Raw genomic sequence first — 20,000 nt, forward strand, 5'->3', positions numbered from 1 at the left:
AAATGAAATAAGTTTTTTTTAATCCTGGTACTCTTTGCGTGTCGGTCAAAATTGACCGTTTTTTTTATTAGTATTTTATTTCAATGAAATGATTGTACTATATTTAAATTTAATAATGTTTTTTTTATTTAATAATTTGTATTTTGGGGGGATTTTACGGTACTAAATTATAGTTATACAGTAGTTATCCATTTATTCACTTTTTGCGCATGAACCTGAAAAGGAAATTTCCAACTTAAACTACATAAATCTTGAATGCTTTCGAGCACAGACTTAAATTTGGTCTCTTTTTTAAAGACGACACTTGGCAGATTAATGCTGAAGTGAAAAAAAAAAAAAAGTTTAAAAAAAGTGAACTTGAAAAAAGTTATAAAATTTTACATTTAATGTTATAAAAAATGAACAAAAATATTTTCAATTTTTATATGAAATATATATTTACCAAAACATGTTTTACTCTAAAACTGTGATTAAAATCAAAGCCATAAACATCTAAACAAGCTGTGTTCCAAATTTGAGGTTGATATTTCAAAAAAATAGCTTTCAGTAAGATTTTGTTTGGGCGCAGTACCAAACGTTTCCACTAGATGAAATTCGTCTTTCATTCATTTCCAATGTGCTCATTTTTGACTGCAAACAATACAAGTGTGACCTTTTCGAATCATGATTTTTTTGTGTGTGTTCACAAAGCAAGTGCCAAAGCCTTTACCAAGTTTCATACCATTCTGATGAAGTAAAAAAACAAAACGTAACATTTTTTGGTCAAAATTGACCCAACAGCACCAGAGAGCTAATATTGTATTTTATTTCAGTTGACATTAAATTTGTTTAAAGTCACTCACTCATTTTTATTTTATGGTTTTAGTAATAACCCTGGTGCGCAGCAGCGCTCAGGATCATGTAATATTGTTTAAATATTCCTGTCTGTTTCATTTGCTTAACATGTAGTCAATGAAGATTGCATTGTCTCAAGCCAGTGGACTGGGAGACCCCATGTTTGATTCCTCCGTTTCTGAGTTGGTGGCGCAGATGCTTAGGTGAATATTGTGCCAAATTTGTTCAAACAATAATTAGAATCCACTTTTTTTTTTTTTTTTTCTAATTGTGTGTTTTTGAGGCAGTGATCAATTTATCCATAGTATTTTTCTATTTTTTGTTTCAATGACATTGGCTTAACATTCACTGTCTTTGATAGTAAAACCCAGGCTGCTGTTTTCCGCCAAATGATCAGCGATTCTCTTGCATCGCCTGCCGAACACTACATCCCATCATACGAGGTGCAGGAGGGCGCCGTTGCCAGCCAGCTCATGATCATGGGCACTGATGACTTGATAGTGTCTGTTATGAGGTGGGTTACATTACAGGGCTGTAAGAGAGTGTTTGTATATACTGTACAGTCAAACCAAAATTTATATCTTGAACATTTCATTCATTGTTACAGTTTATTCACTAAAAAATGGTAATAAAATATGACAAGATCTCAGAGTTAAACTGTGTCAGAAAACAATCAAAAACAAAAAATTTTTTTATCAGTTTTACTGGTAGTCCACTGTATGAAGAATTTTTGGGTATAATATGTCACAGTTTACTTTATTTTGCTATCCTCACTTACATAAATGAACTATAGTGTCCTGCACCCACTAGTAAAAATATATATAAAAAATACCAAAAATGTTTGAATAATGTTTGGTTTGACTGGATGTAATGCCCTATAGTGTGTAGTCCTGCTCCTGGAGGGCCAATTTTCAACAGAGTTCATCTCCAGTCCTAAGTAAACACACCTAAACCAGCTAATCAAGGTCTTTTGGATGACTAGAAACTTACAGGCAAGTGTGTTGAAGCTGAAATTTGCAGGAAAGTGGCCCTCCAGAAGCAGGATTGGACACCCCTGACTTATGCTAAAAAAAATTGTTGATTTACATTCATGAATTTTTACACTTTGTTCCTAGCTCACTAAACCGGCCATTTGGAAGTCGTATTGTGACACCCTCTGGGATTCTCCTTAACAGTCAGATTCTGGACTTCTCTTGGCCCAATAAAACCCACGGCTCGGCAGCATTCAATCAGGTACGCTTGGATGCCTACGCATGGCAAATACAGGCACATGCTTCACCAAAACTTGTAATTTCGCTTTTGAATTATTTTATTTTCTGCATTCATTGATTTTCGTAATTAAAATGTAATCCTGTTTTGCCATTTGGTTTAAAAGGTGCTATAACTTTTATAATAAACTGACAACCTTAAAAACCTTTTCCATAATCTGAGGTAAATATTTAAGATTTCTACCCCCGGTTCCACAGACAAGGCTTAAACTAGTCCTAGACTAAAATGAATGTTTGAGCTGTTTTAACTGAATGCAACTTGTACTGACATATGTTAAAATAAGTCAGTGTCATTGTTTTGTCTCAAGATGCACACCATTAATGTTGTTTTCTAGTGTATGTTTATAAAAGCTACTTAAATATTCTAATTGTACTAAGGCCTAATCCTGGCTTAATCTAAGCCCTGTCTGTGAAACCGGGCCCTAATGTTTTTAAAATGAGTCTCTTCTGCTCACCAAGGCTGCATTTATTAAAAAATGCATTTATTAAAAATACAAAAGAAAAAAAAAAACCAGTAATATTGTGAATATTATTACAATTTTAAAGAACTGTTTTCTATGTGAATATATTGTAAAATGTAATTTATTCCTGTGATCAAAGCTGAATTTTCAGCATCATTACTCCAGTCTTCAGTGTCACATGATCCTTTAGAAATCATTCTTATTTGCTGCTCAAGAAAAATGTATTATTATTATTATTATGATGATGATGATGAAAACAGTTTTTTTGTCAGGATTCTTTAATGAATAGAAGGTTCAAAAGAACAGCATTTATTTGAAATAGAATATTTTGTAATATTATAAATGTCTTTACTGTCACTGTTGATCAATTTAATGCATCCTTGCTGAATAAAAGTATTTCAAGTAAAAGTAAAAGTATTCTAATTTTTCAAAATTCTTACTGACCCCAAACTTTTGAACGGTAGTGTATAATGTTACAAAAGCTTTATATTTCAGATAAATGCTGTACTTTTGACATTTCTATTCATCAAAGAATCCTGAAAAAGTCATACGCAACTGTTTTCAACATTGATAATAATAATAAATGTTTCTTAAGCATCAAATCAGCATATTAGAATGATTTCTGAAGGATCATGTGACACTGAAGATTGGAGTAATGATGCTGAAAATTCAACTTTGATCACAGGAATACATTACAGTTTAAAATACACTACCAGTCTAAAGTTTGGAAGCATTACTATTTTTAATGTTTTTGAAGTCTCTTATGCTTATTAAGGCTGCATTTATTTCATAATAAATACAGAAAAAACAATAATATTGTGAAATATTATTACAATTAAAATTATGGTTTTCTATTTTAATATACTTTTAAAATATAATTTATTTCTGTGATGCAAAGCTGAATTTTCAGCATCATTACTACAGTCTTCAGTGTCACATGATCTTTCAGAAATCATTCTAATATGCTGATTTGATACTCAGTTATTATCAATGTTGAAAACAGTTGTGTTGCTTAATATTTTTTTGGAACCTGTGATACTTTTTTCAGGATTCATTGATGAATAAAAGGTTAAAAAGAACAGCATTTATTCAAAATATAAATCTTTTCTAACAATATAAATCTTTACTATCACTTTTTATCAATTTAACACACCCGTGCTGAATAAAAGTATTAATTTCTTTCAAAAATAAAGAAAGAAAAATTACTGACCCCAAACTTTTGAACGGTAGTGTATATTGTTACAAAAGATTTATATTTTAAATAAATGCTGATATTTTTTAACTTTTTATTCATCAAAGAATCCTGAAAAAGTATCACAGGTTATAAAATAATATTAAGCAGCACAACTGTTTCCAACATTGATAATAAATCAGCATATTACAATGATTTCTGAAGGATTATGTGACACTGGAGACTGGAGTAATGATGCTGACAATTCAGCTTTGCATCACAGAAATAAATTATATTTTAAAGTATATTAAAATAGAAAACACTTATTATTAAATTGTAATTGTCACGGTCAGAAGAAGACTGAAGACTAGATATGAAAACGTAAATGGATTTTATTAATCAGAGAGGGTAGGAAGGGCAACAGTGTGTATAACACATACAACAACCAACAGTGAACTGAGAAGAAAACGGAACTTAAGTACTGATTCAAACAAGATAATTAATCAAACACAGATGAACTCAACAAACTCATAATGACAGTGACCATAGCAACTAGGAAGTGTGGGAATACAAACAAAAGAAAACAGGAACTGAGGAAATACAAACTAAAACTCCAAGAACTGAGTTAAACTGAACGTAATAATATTTCACAATATTACTGTTGTTTTGTTTTGTTTTGTTTTGTTTTGTTTTTAATCTAATAAGTGCAGCCTTGGTGAGCACAAGAGACTTCTTTTATAAACATTAAAAATCGAACAGATCCCAAACTTGTGAACGTAGTGTATATGAAGGTGCCACAGTGTCACATACACAAATATATACATTCTTATAAAACACCATGGTAACACACATGACACTAACACAATGCAATAAACATTCACTTAAAGGTACAGTATGCGATTTTTGAAAAACGCTGTTGAAAGTGGATCAGACAGCACCAAAACACACTTGTAGCCAATCAGCAGTCAGGGGTGTGTCCACTCATGATGGGGGTGGAGAGAGAGCTCAGTCCCTGAGACAGGCATTAGCAGAACGACTATAGACAGAGAGAGTTGGCAGAGAAAATACAAAAGAGGAAAATGCCAGGGGAATCAGTAACTTTAAAAAGGTAAGTATGGGTAATGGGCTGTTAACTGGTAACTGCAGGTTGGAGTAATGGGCTTGACGAAAGGTTGGGGTGTGCCAAAAGGTCTTTATCATTTGTCGTCAAGTCAAGTCAAGTCACCTTTATTTATATAGCGCTTTTTACAATGTAGATTGTGTCAAAGCAGCTTTACATTGATAACTGGTACATTGTTTGGCTGCACAGCAGCTCTTAAAGAATAGTGTCAATGCAGGCAGATCAAAAGCACTGTTGAATATCAAATGTCAAGTCAAGTGTCCCCAACTAAGCAAGCCAGAGGCGACAGCGGCAAGGAACCCAAACTCCATCAGGTGGCAGACAAGTGGCAAATTGGTGTTAAAATGGAGAAAAAAACCTTGGGAGAAACCAGGCTTAGTCGGGGTGCCAGTTCTCCTCTGGCCAACAGTGCTTTGTTACAATTCAGGTTGCTATCATAAGTCCAATAGGATCGCAACATTAAAAGTATTTATTTCAGTTCCATCCAATTGAGGATCGTATTCATCACGCCGGTATGGACGGTTGTTGAGGAACTGTGTCGTGGCTGTCGTGTCGATGAGGCCTTCACAGGGGATGATCTAGTTGACTCAATCTCTGCTGATACTTCAGGGCTGCGTTGTGGTCGTGTCAAGGTGCAGGTCCTTGGTCTCACCTGGATACGGCCCGGATCCGGTTGACTACGGTGAACCTCGGGATAAACAGAAAGACTAATATTAGCGTAGATGCCATGTCGTGAAGGCTGTCTGAAAGCATGCTTATTACTCTGACCTGCAGCTATCCCTGTCTCTAAAAAGAAGGATTACAATCAGGCAAGAAGTAGGACCCATGTTAATACAAGGCTCGATATTGCGACCATTTTAGTCGCATACGCTCCCTAAATTTAATGCGTGTGACCTCAAAATATATTTGGGAGCATGTGCGCGAGTGCAAATAATCGTTGAGGTGCGACCTGTTTTCATTTCTCTACAAAACGTTCGCTAATTACTATGTGCCTGCTGTCAGCTGATACAGTTACCGGTCCACCGTTCTATCACACAACCAATTAAACTTCATCTGTATGTTCTTAAGTTTAAAGCAGACTTTAGGCTGGTTAATATAGCCGTCAATCTCCCCTTTCACTGCGCTCCGGTGTCACGTGACTGGGAGCTACCTAGTGTGCAAAAATGTAAGAGCTGAAGGAGAAGATGAAAAGAACAGTTACAGCAGAGCTCCACATTAACACTTGAACGCTTAAAAAAAAAAAAAAAAAACCTAGGGAGTCACCAAAACGTGAGAATGACTCTGATTTTATTACATTTAGTGTAAGTGGCGATCGAAATAATAGGCTAATATATAAAATATATGTACTGACGGTAACAAGGTTGCGCAGCCTCTCAAGGAGAAATGGAGTTTTTATATAACATATGAAACAGTTAAGCAACATCACATGACCAAGAAGATCGCTGTCTTCCACCATCACGATTGAAAATGTGATCATTTGATTTCATTCAACAGTTGAATAAACAAGTAGTTAAAATTAAATTACTTACATTTTAGAAGCAATATCGACTTTTTTGTTCTGTTGCAGCAGCGAAAATAGTTCCAAAGATCACAGCAGAACCATCGCGCATCTCACAGAAACACTCAGCCGTGTTTCCATTACTGAATGATTCAGTTTTTTGAAAGAATCGTTTGAGTCAAAGATTCAATGTCCCTTTCATTAAGAAACTGCCTCATTCTTGAATGAATCAGCCGTTTGAACAAATCGTTTGAATGAATGACTCAGTGACTCACTCAATAAGATGGTCACCTGCCGCCACCAACTGGCGGTTTAGTTTCATGTTTGAAAGTATCATTCTTTCCAACGTTTCTTATTTGTATATTCATTTTTATAAACAAACTCATAACATCATTTATTGCAGTTTTAATTTTTCAGTATAAATGATTTAATTTAATTTAATTGGTAACAGCCCCATAGTGTCTTATTATTCTAGAATTTACTGATCAAATTTAGGAATTTAAAATGAAAGATGAAGCATACATTTAATAAGATAAAAAAAAGCCCTTTATAAAAGGTGTGTGTGTGTGTGTGTGTGTGTGTGTGTGTATATATATATATATATATATATATATATATATATATATATATATATATATATATATATATATATATATATATATATATATATATAGTTGTGGTGCTCCTACATTTTTGCTGGTGCTCCTAACTTTTTGAAGACTTAATGTCTACTAAGTAAAAAAAGTTAATTTTGAGCCCTGTAATATCAGAGAAGCTTTCCAGCGCTGGAGACTTAAAGGGTTAGTTCACCCAATAATGAAAATTCTATCGTTAAGTACTAACCCTCATGTTGTTCCAAACCTGTTAGACCTTCGTTTATCTCCGGGACACAAATCAAGATATTTTTTTATGAAATTCAAGAGCTTTCTGATCTCCGATAGACTGCCATGTTATTACCACATTCAGTGCCCAGAAAGGTAGTAAAGACATAATGTTAAGAAGTGACGAGAATACTTTCTGTGCACAGAAACTAACAAAAATAAAGACTTTAGTCAAAAATTTCTTCTCTCCCCTGAAAGTATTCTCGTCGCTTCATAACATTAAGATTGAACCACTGTAGTCACATGGACTATTTTAACGATGTCTTTACTACCTTTCTGGGCCTTGAAAAGTGCAATGACATTGCTGCCTATATGTGGTTCAGAAAACTCTCGGATTTCATCAAAAATATCTTAATTTGTGTTCTAGAGATGAATGAAGGTCTTACGGGTGTGGAACGACATGAGGATGAGTACTTAACGATAGAATTTTCGTTTTTTGGGTGAACTAACCCTTTAAGGAGCGGGAAGGCCTGAAAACGGACGCCAAGGTTGCTTTATTTCTTCTTGATAGGTGAGTAATGTTGGTTTTGCTGTGTTTCACAGAACTAAGAAATGCTGTCTTTTGCTTGAATATACAGGTGTATCATCTTCACTTGTTTGTTCGTTTGCATTATTATTATTATTATTATTATTATTATAAGCCTGGAACGTCTAAACCTCTTCCACCACCCGTTTCAAGCATCGGCTCCCAAAGTGTGTCTGAAAAATGAGAGAACATACTCCTAATTTATGGTTTTTCCTTTGGCTCCCCTTTTAGTGATCTCTATAAGCCCTTAATCTTGTCACATTTGTAATATATTAGTTACTTGGACTATCGTGATATGTAGGGAGCTGTTCATGAAAACAGTGTTTGTTTTTTTTGGATGGAAGGGATGACTTTGGCATCGAAGGAGTAGAGGAGCTAAATAACAATTAGACATCTGACCTGAGTTGTCATAGTAATTCAGAATGCACAGCAGATTCAGCCATAGTCATTGCCTGTGTTGCTCAGCATGTACGTGAATGTGGGGCCGGAGGCATCAAGATAGGGGTGTGATCCTTTTGGGTAGGGGTGTGTTTGTTTTGGTGATTTCAAATATCAACAGCATTTAACAGAAATCACTTGCTGCACCTTTAACAGCATAATATTTAACCTAAAAATCCTAATGTCCATAAATGATAAGAAAAAAACAAAGAAGAATTTATTTCAAAGAAAAACCATCAAATGTGAAGTGTCACACAGAGAATTCTGGGAATGCCTGTTCACTGTAAATTATAAGATGACTGGTTCTTTTTCACTTCCAAAAACTGCACATGTAATAGTATTATTAAGATGAAATGTCCTGTTAGATATATTAGTTTTTCACCATGTAGAGTAAGGGAACTTTGTTAACCGATTAACAGGTTTTTACCATAGTATTTTTACAGCCTTTTACCATTAAGATTACTATAATTTTTTTTAGTAAGTGGTGTCTGTCAGGATTGTAACATGCTGCATGTTATCATCAGCGTAACAGCGTTGAGCCGGGCAAGAGGCCGGCCTCCTTCCTGACGCCCGTGGCCGTGAGGCCGTCCATAGGGCTGTGCGGCACCTACATAGCCCTGGGCTCCTCTAACGGCGACCGCGCCCTGAGTGGCATTGCTCAGGTCAGTCCTCAGTACTGTGGTTTTCTGTGTAGATGTACTCTAGTACTGACCTCAGTGACTAACCACTTATTCTGGTGTGTTTTTGCAGGTTTTGATTAATGTTTTGTCATCACGCAAAAACATGAGTGACAGTGTGTCGTACGGGAGACTCCATCCTCTCATCCAGAACAACACTCTCCTGCTGGACTGTAAGTTAAAAAAAACTATTATTATACTATTATATTATTACCATTTAAAAGTTTGGGGTCTGTAAAATTTTTGAATGTAAAAACAGTAATACTGTGAAATATTATTACAATTTAAAGTATACTAATACATCTACATATTTGTGCTAAAAAAAAAAATACCCTGCAATTGTACTTTTGGTATACTTAAAGTCTGCTAAATTGGAACTGCTAATTTTGTACTTAATGCACTTTAATTGTGCGGAAGTAGTGCTGAGGTCCAACTAAAGATATACTTTATATGTCAATAAATATGTTAATGGATTTGAAGTATACTTAGTATGAAATAAATGTATTTTAAATAGATTTTGTTTTTTTTTTTTTTTTTTTGTTTTTTTCCCACTTTAATTCTTCTTTTATCTGTCCAGCTAAGTTTCTGGAGGCCGATGTGATGTCTCTGATAGAGAAGGGCCATGATGTGCAGAAGGTGGACATCATCTCGCTGGTGGAAGGGACCCGCAGGACCAACGACCTGATCATCGGCGTGAAGGACCCGCGCAGCACCGACGCTTCTGCGCTGTCCATGTCCATGCCCTAGATTCACACACATTCACATGCTCTGGAGTTTGTAGATGGTCGCAGGACTGTACTGTCATACTGTTTGTGCACTAAATGGGCTGGTTATGAAGTTGTAAAGTCCTAAGGACAGAGTAAAGTGGGTAAACACTCCTGTTGATAAGGAAAATAGATGGAAATGAGCCACAAACACAGAGAAGAACAGCTTGCATGCGCACATGATAATGATGACAGCTTGTGAAAGGCAGTAAGACTGCAGTGTTTTTCATTATTTACCTAAAGATTTCAAGAGCTACACTTAATGACACTGGTATGTTATCACACATGACTGGATAAGTCCGCTTGTGACATAGTTTGAGCATGTAAACTGCTCCGACACGTACAGTACCCGTCAAAACATTTGGACATAACTACTAATTACTTATTGAGGCATGAGAGTTATGCAGTGATGAGAAAATAGAGCTGCACGATTCTGGCTAAATTGATTTTTTTTCTTTAAAAAGATCACGATTCTCCCATGATTCTGAATAAACAAGTAAAATAACATGTAATTTACTAGAGGTTCTGACAAAATGTTTATTGCTGTAGTCTATTTAAAAATATTTAATTAATTTGAATACTTTTTTGAATCGGTTGAATGAATGATTCATTAGGTGTGTTAAATTCGAAGTGGCGCTGCACGGATCGATCAGTGTATGATATCAAAGTACCGCGAGAGCCATTAGAGAGTAGATGGCTCGGTATGCTTTCGAATCTCTCTCGTGGTACTTTGATAATATATACCGATCGATCTGCGCAGCGCCGCTTCAAGTCGAACACACCTAATGGCTCGCTCAAAAAGACTTCACTTGTTTCATTACTGAATGAATTAGTGTTTTTGAAGAATCTCTTGAGTGAATGATTCAATTACAAATACATTTTAACAGTCTCTTGTCGCCACCTACTGGTGTAAAGATGTATCTGATACAATATTTATTTGAAGCATCACGTTACTTTCAAAAGATGATTTGCTCTATTTTGATTGCTACCGTAGACATCAGTGTTTATATCAGAACTATAAACTTTAATCCCAGTACTTCTGTGATAATTTGAATTATTGTAACAGAAATAATGATAGGGTGTGGTTAGAAAGACAGTTTGTGAAGCTGTTTCATACCTTTACATGACAACTGCTCTCTCTGGATCAGCAGAAGCACTAATGCAGATTTGAAAGTTTGCTGTGATCAAATAGATGCAGGCGAATCACTGTCATTTAGGAATAAAATTGCATTGGTGTTTGAATTAAGATCGCAATCTTTTAATGATTAATCGTGCAGCTCTACCTGAAAATGTTGAACAACTCTAAATATTTAAGCATATTCCTTAAGCCAGAGTTCAGCATAGCTCACTTCTCTCAAAAAAACTTCATGACGTTAATCTTTGGATGCTTACAAAACGATAAATAAACAGTTTTGAAGATGTTCCAGGTATGCTGGACTCAAGTTGTCTGCTTTCCCTTCACACTCAGCTGAAATCATAAGCATATTTATTAAAGTGTGTCCAAACTTTTAACTTGTACTGTATATTTCAGTATGTATTTTTATTAGTTACTAGTTTCTTGAGGATTGTGTAGGAATATGCCTTATGCGAATGACTCCAGGGGTAGAAAAAGGAAAATGGAAGGATTTTTTCATATCTTGCATGGTCTCCTGATCTGAAGTCTTCATGAAGGAGTAGCTTCACAAATATGTGTAGTTGTTAGGCCTACATGAAGATTGAATGAAAGTGAAGTTGACATTCTTGCGTTGACAGAGATTCTAAATGCTACTGTTTACAAATTAATTGTGTTGTATATTATTTATTGATTATATTAGAGGGTTTGGTGGTAACAAAATGGTAAATATGTAGTCTTGTTTTATTAGCCAAAAACTTCCTGGAATAATTTGGGAAATTGCCTAAAATGAATCAGGCTAAGAGAAGGTCACTTGTAAAATATGAGGCAAATAAGATGGGTTTTCCTACAGGTATAGTCATAAGCTTTCATATGCAGTTTGATATATGCTATAATTGTTACTTGGTTCAACAGTTTTTATTTTAAATTGTGGATGTCAGTTTGCTGATGCAATTTTAATGAATTTTCTCTTTTATGTGGAAACAGTGAAATTAATGTCTTGAATGTTTGCTACGCACATAATTTTCTTCTGAGAGTAAGAGACAATCAGTTGACTATTTATGACAGCGATTTTAGCGATTTTTTGTTGCCACAACTGATCATAATTGCACTGTAACAGCATTACTGTTGTGTTTTGTAGCTTTACAATAAGAGTGACCAGGATGAAGAATAAATATTTATATGTAGTGTAGGCCTAGTTTCGTTGCATTATTTCCAAACTCATTGTTTCGGTGCTCCTGCCGCCTATAATTATTGCTTTAAATATGCTAGAATTGCTTATGCAAGCCATCAACCACTGGAAGGATTTGTATAGATATAAGTTCTCCTACAATTAAATTATTTTTAAAATAAATGGGCCACCTAAAAGGCTCAGACAGTTATCACTAAACATAATTTAAAAACGTCAGTCTAATGAAAGCTAATTAATTGAGAAAACTAAACGCCCAGACAAAAAGAAAGAAAAAAAAAATAGCCCTACATTAAAAAGATAAAAAATAAGATCATAAGACAACGTAAAAAAAGAATAACAGTAAACCATCGAGAAAATTGTGCTATGCGTTATGGAATCATAAATTACTAAGAAGAAACTACTAGGGTAATGCATGAAGATATTTGTTCATTGCATGTATAATGTATATGAAGGTGAAATGCAAAATGTAATTTTTTAAGACAAAATGAAGCTGTTATCATATTCAGCAAAGTGGTCACTACTCCAAAAAGAAAAAGCGGAACCTGTGCCTTTCTGGCGACCGTTCACTTCCGGTCATCTACGTCCGCCCCTTCGATCACTTGTGTTTTGTGCTAGTGATCTTTCTATCACAATATTTTTGTGATCAAACCCGCTCTTGCGTACTGGACGGTAGAGCGGACACAAACGCTCAGTCCCGTGCAGCGTGGACGCGCGCACAGCGCTGAACTTACGTGCACAGCGGCCTCGAGAACGCGCCGTTAGCGTCTGTTAGCATATACCTGTTTACTGCAGTAAAACCACTCCTGATGGACTGACAACGGTGAGATTTTACCACCTCATTACCTCATATAAACATTAGATTGAAATTAGCACGTAAATGTGTACAGTGCATGGAGGGAACACCCTTTTATTAGTGTGATAGTGACCAGTGAGGCTCTCTGTGTTTGTGTAGCTAATACATTAGCCTGAGTGAGGTAAACTCATTATAATAATGCAGGTATTCGTTACGGCGTTATTGTTAGGATTGCATGTGCCAGATATGAGCTTTAAATTCATTATAATGTTGTGTTGTTTGTCTTACGTTTAAGTGATCTGGTTTGTCTTTGTTTTGATATTGCTAATGCTAATGCTAGAGAAATAAACCCATATGAAGCTCTTGAGTGAAGTCATCAATAATTGCAAGGATAATAATGTACGAGGTGTTGTTTATTAGATATTTATCAGTTACAGCGTGGTCAGTTTGCAGTGAAACTACTAAAGGCACCTCATACCAATATTTGACATCTCATCAGAAGTGCCACAGGAGTTATCATAAAGTATCATTGTTGTTTCACTCTGTTCTTCGAGCTGCTGATATGTTATTTGATAAAGAAACTTTGTGTAGTCTTGGTTGCGCTAACAAATAATCAAAGTACTAAAAATAAAAACGATGGTTACCATGGTATATATATATCAAAGTATCATAGTATCATCACTTTTTTTATAGGGCTGGTTATTGTTGTAGTACACATTAAAGTACATAATAGGGTTTCCTCATAATATAACTAATGTTCAGTCACTGCTTCCTGTTGTGTTTATTGCGTATTATAAAATACTTTATGAAGTTGTTTTGTCATTTTCTGTTTAGGGGCTAATGGCGTGAATGGCATAGATTTATTTAAAAAATACATAAAAATTGCAAGTGATACATAAATATATAAGTTTTCCACGATAAGCTTGATTTTTATTTATTTATTTTTTATTTTTCAAATGTTTGGGTGATGCAACTCTCCTGATTTCATAATGAAGAAAAAAGCCTTATTAAAAGAATTAAACCTAGTAGTCTTGCGCAGTCAGACCCCTGCAGACTCTCATGACTGTGTGTCAAGGTCAATAAGTCTTTTAAAAGATCAAAGCTTTTGACCTTTTTATGACAAAGCAAGGTAATGTGCTCTATGAATTAATAATAAAAATAATTCTTCACCTTGAAGGTATTTTTTAAAACAAAGTAAAGATTAAGAAGTATGTACGCTACCGTTCAAAAGTTTGTGGTCGGCAAGATTTGTTTTAGTGTTTTTGAAAAGTCTCTTAAGCCCAAAAATTCACTGCCAGTGAATTTGTCGCTGCATGTGACTCCAGTGGCTGGTGGTGAGGGTGCTCCAATCAGGATTTTTGGGGCTGATTACCAAGAAACTGGAAGCAGAAGCAATACAATCACTGATACCGATCACCTAAATAAATAATACTTTTCTTAACAACAATGCACTTTAAGTATAAAAAAATTAAGTGATTAGAAAGTATCATGAATTGACAACTCTTTTGTTGTTTAATTAACATTAATGACACCGACGACAGCAGGAATATTAGGCTGCTGTCACTTTAAGACTGAATGCACTGATCTAATATACTCATACACATGCAACTTTTTTCCCAACTGTTTGTTCACTTAAAACATAACCGACAGACCGGTGAATGTAGTGACGTAATTCTAGCTGCGCGTAGAAAAATTGTCTCACGAGTTTTGTCATCTGATCGACTCTTTTGATCACCTTTTATAGAGACCACCGATCAAACTCTATAAAACTATTATCGGACGATAACGATCACCATCAGATCAATCGGAGCACACTTATTTTCAAGAATGATAGTCACGGATGCTATTCCAATGTTGTAGAAAACGAATCAGTTTTCTTTCCACTTGCTGATCACAACCTACATCTGGTCGCCAACGGTCACTGTCGCTCGTGTCGCCGGAAATTGTCAGCTCTATTGAAATGAATTATGTAGGGGTGTTGGATTCTAGGTTTTTCGGCTACCGACTCCCACCATAGGAGTCAATGGAACTAGTTGAAAATGAGTCGAATTTAGTGAAATATTTGTCGAATTTAATGTTGACATTACCTCAAAATGATGAGTCCTAAACATTGTTAACTGTTGTGCTACCTAAATTTACAGAGGTAAAAATCACAAGAAACAGCCGTGGTTAAATATTATGTCAGAATTAAATAAATGAGAGAGAAGGTATTCCTAATGAATTCATCTCATTATAATGGTCAGGTGATGGTGTTAAACGCACATGATCATCTCTTGTTTAGGTGCAAAAAACTGCATGGACACAGGGTTGCTAGGTCTGCACAACAAAACCTGCCCAATTGCTGGTTTTTCACTGAAGTAAAGACAACTTCAACCCGCGGTCTCAACAAACAACCCACAGCAACAGTGTAAAAGTAGCGCAATTCCAGACATATCAACACTGATTGAACTGAAGAGTTACGGCCCATTTACACCAAGAACGATAACTATAAAGATAACGATAAAGATATAGTTCTAAAAATCGTACTAAATATAAAAGAATAGCACTGTCCACCCCACAGCAATAACGATAACGAAATAGGTAAACAATATCATTGGGATCACAGCTGTTGAACGATAAAACACTGACAGCCAATCAAAATCCATTCGAATTTAAGGGCTCACGCATATAAAATGGCAGACGAAATTGCGGAGAAGTTAATCGCAGAGGTCCAAAAAAAGCCACCACTGTTTGACAATTCAAACCCCCTTTCAAGGATACTTTAAAGAAAATGGATATATGGAAAACAATCGGTCATACCCTCGGAATAAATGATAAGAAGTATTAACGATGAGATCATTATGGCAGGCTAGCAAACAGTGTAACATAAAATTATCTCAGATATCCAGCGCTGGTTTCTTCTTTTGAAGTTGCAGTGAAAAAGTCTAGGCATTGTTTTTATTCCACTATATTGACTTTGTAAAGGTGTACTTGGTTAGATTATATCAATTACACTAGCTATTCACTCAAAACATAGCATGCTGAGGACATCTGCTGGTTAAAGCTGTGAAAAATGTAACAAGAACAGCAAAAACATGTTGTACACACTTTGAAACCGCAGCAAGTGAGCTTAGAATAAACAGACCATTATCGTTTGTTGGTGTGGATGCAAATATAGTTATCGTTATAGTTATCATTCTTGATGTGAACAGCCCTTAAAAATGCTAAAAATAATAAATACATACAAAAATACTTACAATATGGTATACTTATTGATGTTTTTATGCTTGAAGTGACTTTTTAATGATTCATTGTTGTTAGTGTAATGATTAATGATTGAACTCAAATTAGGTTCACATGGAAATCCTTATATTTATTGCATTAATATAAACTACAAAGCTGATGTGGAGGTATGTCTAATTACAAACTGAAGTCACTGTGACTGTTATTTATTTCTAAAGTAAGTTACATGCAGGACAAAAGTATGTGACAGTTTTTTGTGCAACATTTCCAGATCTCTGACGCATGGTGTAATACGTCAGAGTTCCTTGCTTCATATAGGGATTAGAGAATCAGTGAGCAAGTGAGCGATTTTGGACACTGCAAAATAGTCAATCGATTCCTATGCTGGAGTCGACCCCAACTCTAGGGCTAATCGAAGAATCAATTCTTTTAGAGTCGACTCCCCATTACTAGGATCGCTTTTTTGCTGTGTGTTTCTGGAAGTGTGAACGGGAGTTTATGCTCACCAAGACTGCATTTTTTTTAATTTATTTTTTTAATCCAAAATACAGTAAAAACAGTAATATCGTGAAATATTATTATAATTTCAAATAATTATCTTCTATTTGAATATATTTTATTTTCAGCATCATTACTCCAGTCTTCAGTGTCACATGATCCTTAAGAAATCATTGTAATATGATGATTTGATGCTCAAGAAACATTTCTTATTATCAATGTTGAAAACAGTTGTGCTGCTCAATTATTTCAGGATTTTTTGATGAATAGAAAGTTAAAAAAAACAACAGCATTTATATAGGATAGAAACCTTTGGTAACAATATAAATGTCTTTACTGCCACTTTTGATCAATTTAATTTGTCCTTGCTTAATCTCACTGACCCCAAATTTTTAGAACCTTAGTGTATTCAAGGTCTAAAGAAAGTATAATATTTCTTTTCATTTGATGGTTTTCTTATCGATGGTGACAAACCTTGTTGTTTCTCTTTTAGCATCGTCACAGGCTACACGGCTCTTTTGGTAAAGGGCTATGGCGCATCAGCACGGCTCGTCTGACCTCTCCCAGGATGCTCGATCACCTCGAGCCGCCTCACTCACGGATCACGACTCCGGAGTGGAAGATGGAGACGATGGCTCCCACAGCCCTACCACAAACTCCACAATCTATGTTGCTTTCAAAGGGAACATGAATGATGAGGACTTTAAGGAGAAGCTGGATACCATCTTAAACAGGATGCCTGATATGCTCTTACTAGGTCAAGATTTGGCTTGAAACTTTGATTAATATATAGAGAGAGATTAATGCTATCTTTGCTCAGTGTTTAGTTCGTTCCTTCTCATACAATGGCTTGACAAGCGCAAACTCCAATTTTGTTTTCATGGGGTCTTTAAATGCTTTTTTTCCCCATCTCCTTTGGCTTATATTTCTCCTGTACTCCACTCTGTCTAATGAAGGTACTAACAAGCTCAAACCCAAGCGTGTGGAGCCGTGGAACAGCGTGCGTGTCACTTTCAACATCCCCAGAGAGGCAGCCGAGCGACTGCGCCTCCTGGCTCAAAACAACCAGCAGCAGCTGCGGGAACTGGGCATCCTCTCTGTGCAGATTGAAGGTACGGATGTGTGACATTCTGCTCAGGCCGGTGTGTTTCCTTGCAACCCGATTGCCGCCTTTGACCTTTTTTGCGCTTTGTATTTTTAATTACATATAAGTGTGATGTTAGCCTTTGGTCTATAATCAACAAATGTGTTGATTGGTCTGATGGGTTCATACAGGTGAAGGTGCTATCAACGTTGCGGTTGGACAGAACCGAAGTCAAGAAGTAAGGGTTAATGGTCCCCTTGGTGCACCTGGTCAGATGAGAATGGATGTTGGCTTCCCCATGCAGCAGGGCCAGGGTAATTATTCACAAGTGCTAATCTTAACACAGTGTAGTTCAGTGTAGTTTAGCTCAAGCCTTAATCAAACACACCTAAACAAACTAATCAATGTTCTCAGGATGACTTAAATTTCATTAGGCAAATGTATGCTGAAGAAATGCTTGTTTTTCAGCTGGAATGCGAATGAATAACCCTTCGGTATCCATGATGCCCCCTGGGGCTAATATGGCACCACAGGGAATGGTACCGAATAGTGGTGGACAGATGCAGCCAAGAGCACCAAGACCACCTTCACAGACAGGTAATGCATTAAACATCCAAAAGCCATTTGTTAATTCAGTGATATGACCCCTATTTTTATGCTGACCAAAATCTTATTTCATGGTATAAGAAATTTTATACCATGTATCTCGATATGGCTATTTTGGCTATCATACTGCCTTACAAAGACAAATGCAGTAGTTGTGTCACCACTGGAACTTAGGAAAAAATGTCTTCCAAGGCTCTACAGTGTGACCATTTGCAACTGAAAATTACTGCGTGCGACTGTGAAAAAATATTTAAGAGCACCAGTGCAACTGACCTGATCTGACTGAGTGTGCACCCTCAGCTGAAACTAATAATAGCGTATTATTAGTGGGTCGCAAACGACCCAGTGGGTATTTGCATTTGCTTTCTGGAGAGCGTCAAAGGCTTCTATTTACAGTGTGTTTTGCAGCGTTGAGCAATGTAGCCAATCATCTTTATTTATATAGCGCTTTTCACAATACATGTTGTTTCAAAGCAGGTTCACAGTGACAGTAGGAAAATTAATTGACAGAGATTGTTTTGGATTTACAGCAACGCTAAGAAAAAAGAAAATTATTATCGAGCTAAAGTTGGTTTTTGATTGAATCACTTCCATTGTAAAAATGGTTAATTATTACTTTAGGGGCCGCTTAAATGACACCTTTCCTACTGAAAACCGAATACCTTTAATGCCATTCATTTATGTGTTTAGTCTATAGGTTTGCGTATTTGAGTGTGTATGTGCGCAGAAGTTTGGTCTTTTTTAAAAAGTGATATTTGCCAAATTAGTTGTCTGGTCCGCATAATACAGAAAAATTAGTTGTGTCCGCGGATCTATGCGAACTGGAATAATTTTGACAACGTTTTATCTATACATAGGGAAAGAAAAGGGAAGGAGGCCTTTGCAGGGGATAGTTTAGTTGAAACGTCAGGGCCGTCATGTCGTCATGTCTAGATGCAGGTCCTTCATCTCATCTGGATACCGCCTGGATGTAGCAGGCTGCGGCAAACCTCGGGATAAACAAAGAGAGACTAATATTAGCGTAGACGCCATTCTTCTTATGATGTAGCGAGCACGTCAGGTGTTATGGGAAGTGTTCCTGGTTCCGGCTGACCTAATCTATGCAGCCTAACAATTTACATGATTTGAATTATAGAAGTAGATAATGTGTTATGTGTATGCAAGTTTAAACTGTGTTTTTAGTCTAGATTTAAACTGACAGAGAGTGTCTGCTTCCCGAACAGTGATATGAAGACTGTTCCAAAGTTTAGGTGCTAAATAGGAAAAGGATCTACCGCCTGCAGTTGATTTGATATTCTAGGTATTATCAACTGTCCAGAATTCTGAGATCACAATAGACGTAAAGGACTATAATGCATTAAGAGCTTGATCAGGTACTGGGGAGCTTATAAGTAAGTAGCAAGATTTTAAAATCTATATGATGTTTAACAGGGAGCCAATGCAGTGTTGACAGATCCGGGCTAATATGGTCATACTTCCTGGTTCTAGTAAGAATGCTAGCTGCTGCGTTTTGGATCAGCTGTAGTTTGTTTAACAGGCGAGCGGAACAACCACCCAGTAGAGTGTTACAGTAATCTAGTCTTGAGGTCATGAACACATGAACTAGCTGTTCCGTATGTTTCATTGAAAGCATATGTCGTAGTTTAGATATACTTTAAGATGGAAGAATGCGGTTTTACAGATGCTAGAAACGTGACTTTCAAATGAGAGATTGGTATCAAAGAGCACACCCAGGTTCCTAACTGACAACAAAGACTTAACAGAGCAGCCATCAAGTGTTAGACAGTATTCTAGGTTATTAAGTGAAGAAGTTTTTGGTCCAAAAATTAGAATCTGTTTTTTCTGAATTTAGTAGA

At 36.0% G+C, this 20,000-nt stretch overlaps 2 protein-coding genes across 3 annotated transcripts in view; both read left to right on the top strand.

Annotated features, from left to right (window-relative positions):
* The window catches only part of LOC127504600 (glutathione hydrolase 7), a 28,076-nt gene extending 16,135 nt beyond the window's left edge, over nt 1-11,941 (top strand). For both annotated transcript variants that reach the window (XM_051879410.1, XM_051879409.1), the window contains exons 11-16: nt 949-1,037; nt 1,196-1,348; nt 1,950-2,067; nt 8,722-8,859; nt 8,948-9,047; nt 9,452-11,941. In XM_051879410.1, the coding sequence (XP_051735370.1) occupies nt 949-1,037; nt 1,196-1,348; nt 1,950-2,067; nt 8,722-8,859; nt 8,948-9,047; nt 9,452-9,621 (768 nt within the window). In that variant the 3' untranslated portion in view covers nt 9,622-11,941. The remainder of the gene's footprint in view (nt 1-948; nt 1,038-1,195; nt 1,349-1,949; nt 2,068-8,721; nt 8,860-8,947; nt 9,048-9,451) is intronic.
* Nucleotides 11,942-12,087: 146 nt separating this feature from the next.
* Nucleotides 12,088-20,000, top strand: part of ncoa6 (nuclear receptor coactivator 6) — a 12,717-nt gene continuing 4,804 nt past the window's right edge. The window contains exons 1-5 of the mRNA XM_051879408.1: nt 12,088-12,761; nt 16,948-17,211; nt 17,411-17,566; nt 17,730-17,852; nt 18,007-18,135. Coding sequence (XP_051735368.1) covers nt 16,986-17,211; nt 17,411-17,566; nt 17,730-17,852; nt 18,007-18,135 — 634 coding nt within the window. The 5' untranslated portion in view covers nt 12,088-12,761; nt 16,948-16,985. The remainder of the gene's footprint in view (nt 12,762-16,947; nt 17,212-17,410; nt 17,567-17,729; nt 17,853-18,006; nt 18,136-20,000) is intronic.

This window comes from Ctenopharyngodon idella, chromosome 22, assembly GCF_019924925.1.
Source record: "Ctenopharyngodon idella isolate HZGC_01 chromosome 22, HZGC01, whole genome shotgun sequence".
Lineage (NCBI taxonomy): Eukaryota > Metazoa > Chordata > Actinopteri > Cypriniformes > Xenocyprididae > Ctenopharyngodon > Ctenopharyngodon idella.